This window comes from Anneissia japonica, unplaced genomic scaffold, assembly GCF_011630105.1.
Source record: "Anneissia japonica isolate Jap-2015-1 unplaced genomic scaffold, ASM1163010v1 scaffold288042_len218596_cov177, whole genome shotgun sequence".
Classification (NCBI taxonomy): Eukaryota; Metazoa; Echinodermata; class Crinoidea; order Comatulida; family Comatulidae; genus Anneissia; species Anneissia japonica.
The window spans coordinates 180,105-183,999 of NW_022686336.1; the positions used below are offsets into that span (position 1 = coordinate 180,105).

At 33.3% G+C, this 3,895-nt stretch overlaps 1 protein-coding gene across 1 annotated transcript in view; it reads right to left on the reverse strand.

Annotated features, from left to right (window-relative positions):
- Nucleotides 1-268: 268 nt before the first annotated feature.
- LOC117116771 (arylsulfatase B-like) overlaps nt 269-3,895 on the reverse strand; it is a gene marked incomplete in the record, with an annotated part of 34,583 nt that continues 30,956 nt past the window's right edge. The window contains 1 exon segment of the mRNA XM_033260878.1: nt 269-807. Within this exon segment, the coding sequence (XP_033116769.1) occupies nt 533-807 (275 nt within the window).

Below are 3,895 nucleotides of genomic sequence, written 5' to 3' on the forward strand. Positions count from 1 at the left end.
TAATACTCTGCCACAACTCTAACAGTAGAATGTCTCCGAGTTTTCTGGCCTAATAATACTGGAAAATAGAGTGTAAATAATATTGCAGTCCAACTTTTGATGGCCCATCATTTTTGCCTGGCCCACAAGGCTTGTGCCTTATTTGCCTAATGGTTAATCCAGCACTGAGTGGAAGAACCCCTATTAATTGGACATCTTCAGGACCAAAAAAATGTGAAATGAAACATTGTAAAAAGCCTGCTAATGCAGTATTTACACGGAAGCAAAGTAAAAGACCGGTCGTAATTTGTTTATTTACGCTCTATGATAGAAATCTAACCAATAAACAACATAATTTCATATGATAATCCGTCCTATATTCAATACATGGGATATGCGCAAAAACATTACTTTCCCAAATTCCCACCTCACTTTTCCACAAAAACTTTTCATACTTTTAATTTCAATAAAGCCTACCAAAAATTACAGTAATGAGTGGGCTAAAAATTGCCTTTGACCATTACTTTGCTGATTCCATTAAAAGGTGAAGTTGCTATTCATCATAAATCCAATCACTCCACATATCATCGTGAAGGGCAGGATTGGCTCTTACATCAGGAGGAGGAAAATTTACAGGTAAAGAACCATTAGCATAAAATACTAGCCGCTGGTAAAGCTCATTGACTATATCAGGTCGAAGTTCAGACAAATCATTATACTCATATGGGTCATCTATGATGTTGAAAAGCCATAAAGTCTTGTCTTTGGGATCAGTTGGTATGGGTGCTTTTATATCAGACTCTGGTGGTGCTATCCAGCTTGAATTACCTGCAATATATAAAAACTCTGTGATATTAATACCAGTAACTGTAAAATAGAACAGTTTAGATAGATTAAGTTTTTCGGTGTTAACAGAAATGACCATTGCTTTTGTTCTGATTTTTATTTTCTTCTTCTATCCCGTTTTCCTATCTTTTTGCACAGGATTTTTCTGTCTGGCACTTTGGTCACTTTCCGTGCTTGGATCTTCTTCCAACTTTGTCCATGGAAAGACCATATAGAGATGTGCATATTGAAATATGACGTCATTCTACATATTTGAAATATTAATAAACTAGTAATTAATCTTTTATATTAATACTTTTTGCATTTCCTAAAGGGTTTCAAATTAGCTACAGCTTGGTTAAACAAAAAAGTTACAGCGAAATGCATGAACAATTTTTGCTTAAGGTTTGTATTATTGACAAATATGATCCACCTTCTTTTGGGACATGGTTCAGTCATTGTTTGTACTTGTTGGCATACAAATGTCTTTATTGCAATCATATAAAATATAGATTGAATTTACAATCAAAAATTTACAAAGTCATCAATAAAAAACATTAAAAAAACCAAGAGAATCGCAAAAACATAAAGAATTAGTTACAAAAGTCAAATACCAAATTTAAAATTTAAAGATAAAATTTATTGCACGGTTAAGCAAAAAAACACAAAGAGGACCCACATTAAAAATCCATCAAAAAAATATAACACGATTAAAAATTAACCAAAAAAAAAAAAAAATTAGATCATCTAACAAGGCTAGCAAAAGCAGAGCAACTGCAAAACAACCAAGAGTCTACCAGGGGCCTTCTATGGGGAGGCTGATGCTAGGGCCCACCCAGCCTTCCATGGTGACCACTGTGATGGAGTACAAAGACCACCGACTGAATCACCATTCATAAAATAATCCATGATTTATATGAATTGTTTAGATCTATTGGTACGCATGTGTGGTATGGAAAATGTTTTATTGTGTCTATAGGTTGTATTGGTATTCAATTGGTGGTGGGAGAAGGTGGTTCAGTCGGTGCTCATTGGATTAGTAAAATACCTCCTACTCATCTCCAGCAGTCGGTCCTGAAGGCGGTGCAGATCCAGAGCAATTTGTGCGTCTCCATAGGAGACTCCAGGTTATATGCAGCCCAGAGCTCATTTTTGTATTTTTTCGAGAGCATCTTTCTGGGTTTGAGTCAGACCAGTATACCAAAGAGGGCAAGCATACTCAATTACCGATCTTATGATAGCACAAAAGAAGTACCTTAGGGCATGTAATTCTAATCCTGCCCTACTGAGTTGCTTTAAAAAGTAAATTCTTGTATTACATTTCTTACATATATAGTCAACATGACTTTGCCAAGATAAATTATCTTTGATAATGACACCCAGAAGTTTGGTTTGGTCAACCTTTTCAATTTCAACATTGTTGATAATAAGAGCTGGAAGGTTACTTTTAAACCGTTTGCAACTTATCAACATTTCAAATGTTTTCTTTTCATTGATAACCATGCTATTAATGCAAGACCCTTCCAGCTCTTGCACTTGGGTTACTAAATGTTTTTGTCATTTATGTAGAACTGTGTAACTTTTTTCTTTTCGAATTATATTTTTATGTTTTTGCAGTTGGGTTTTGTGCATTTGGAGAGCGTGTCGTGTTAGAGGTGCTTGCACCTGTTTATACGCTCTCTCACTGGAATTTCTATTTATATATATATATATATATATATATATTTTTGTACGGTTGCCAGTGTAAAGCCGAATAAAATAAAAAATAAAATAAAAAGACCATTCATATATGTCATTACACGCTATTTGCGTATTGCTGCAATTAAGGGAGGATATTGTTTCAGAAGCTGTTGTGTCATCCATATATTTGACTAGAGGCAAGTTGATCTTAAAGCTGTTTATGAATATCAGAAACAGAACAGGTTCTAACCAAGACCCTTGTGGGATGCCACCGTTGGGAGATAGCCAGGATGATAGGTGCTTCCCTATTTTAACTTGCTGAAGACTATTACTTAAAAACGATCTAATCCAGTTCACAAGAATTTCATCCACATTTAGATCTCTAAGTATCTGTATTATGAGTTTATTATCAATCAGGTCAAAGGCCTTTTTATAGTCTAATAGAAGAACCCTGACCTCCTTTCCTTTGTCAGTTTCATTAAACCATTGGATCATAGTAGTTACTAGGGCATCAACAGTAGATAGACCTTTACAACAGCCAAATTGATTGGGATCAATCTGGTCTTCAACGCAATTCCATAATAATTTCCCTATTAAACTTTCAACAATCTTATCTGGTCCCGGGGTCCCATTACAGCAGCCATAGAAGCCTAAGAATATTATTATCTAAATTGAACAAGCATCATGTTTAATTTGAAGGGAAATGATAACTATCCGCCAGGATTTATCTTTCGTCGACGTTGTACGATCATTAACTCTTACGTGGTCTAAAAACTAAAAATACACTATCCACCACAGGGTTGGGTTCTTTAGTGTAATGGTTGAAATTTTCAACATCATCCTCGCCACTGCAGTCATAAATTGAGAATTACTGACGTCGAGTTTCATGTTTTTTTTCCTTCATAAATCTGTGATTTTTTTTTTTTGCACGTTATTTTTCAACTTTACAGCTTTCTTTTAATGTTTTTTCTTTAAAATTGCAACATCAGTTGAGCCGGATTTATCCACCTACTCTGAACTATAGGCCTAAGTCTAGTTTATTTACTTTTTCTATAACAAGAATGAAACCAGAGCCTTGCAGGCGTCATCGTTCCTATGCATGATACACGACTTTTAGAAGTATATATACATGTAATATATATATATATATATGTATATATATATATATACATATATATATGTATGTATATATATATATGTTTATGTGTGTGTATATACTTATATATAAGTGTACATTATATATAAGTATATAAGAATATAAGTGTATATATATAAGTATATATATAGGCCTATATAAGTATATATGTAAGTATATATATATAAGTATGTATATATAAATATATATACGTATATATAAGTATGTATATGTATATATATATAAGTATGTATATATATAATATAAAAGTATGTA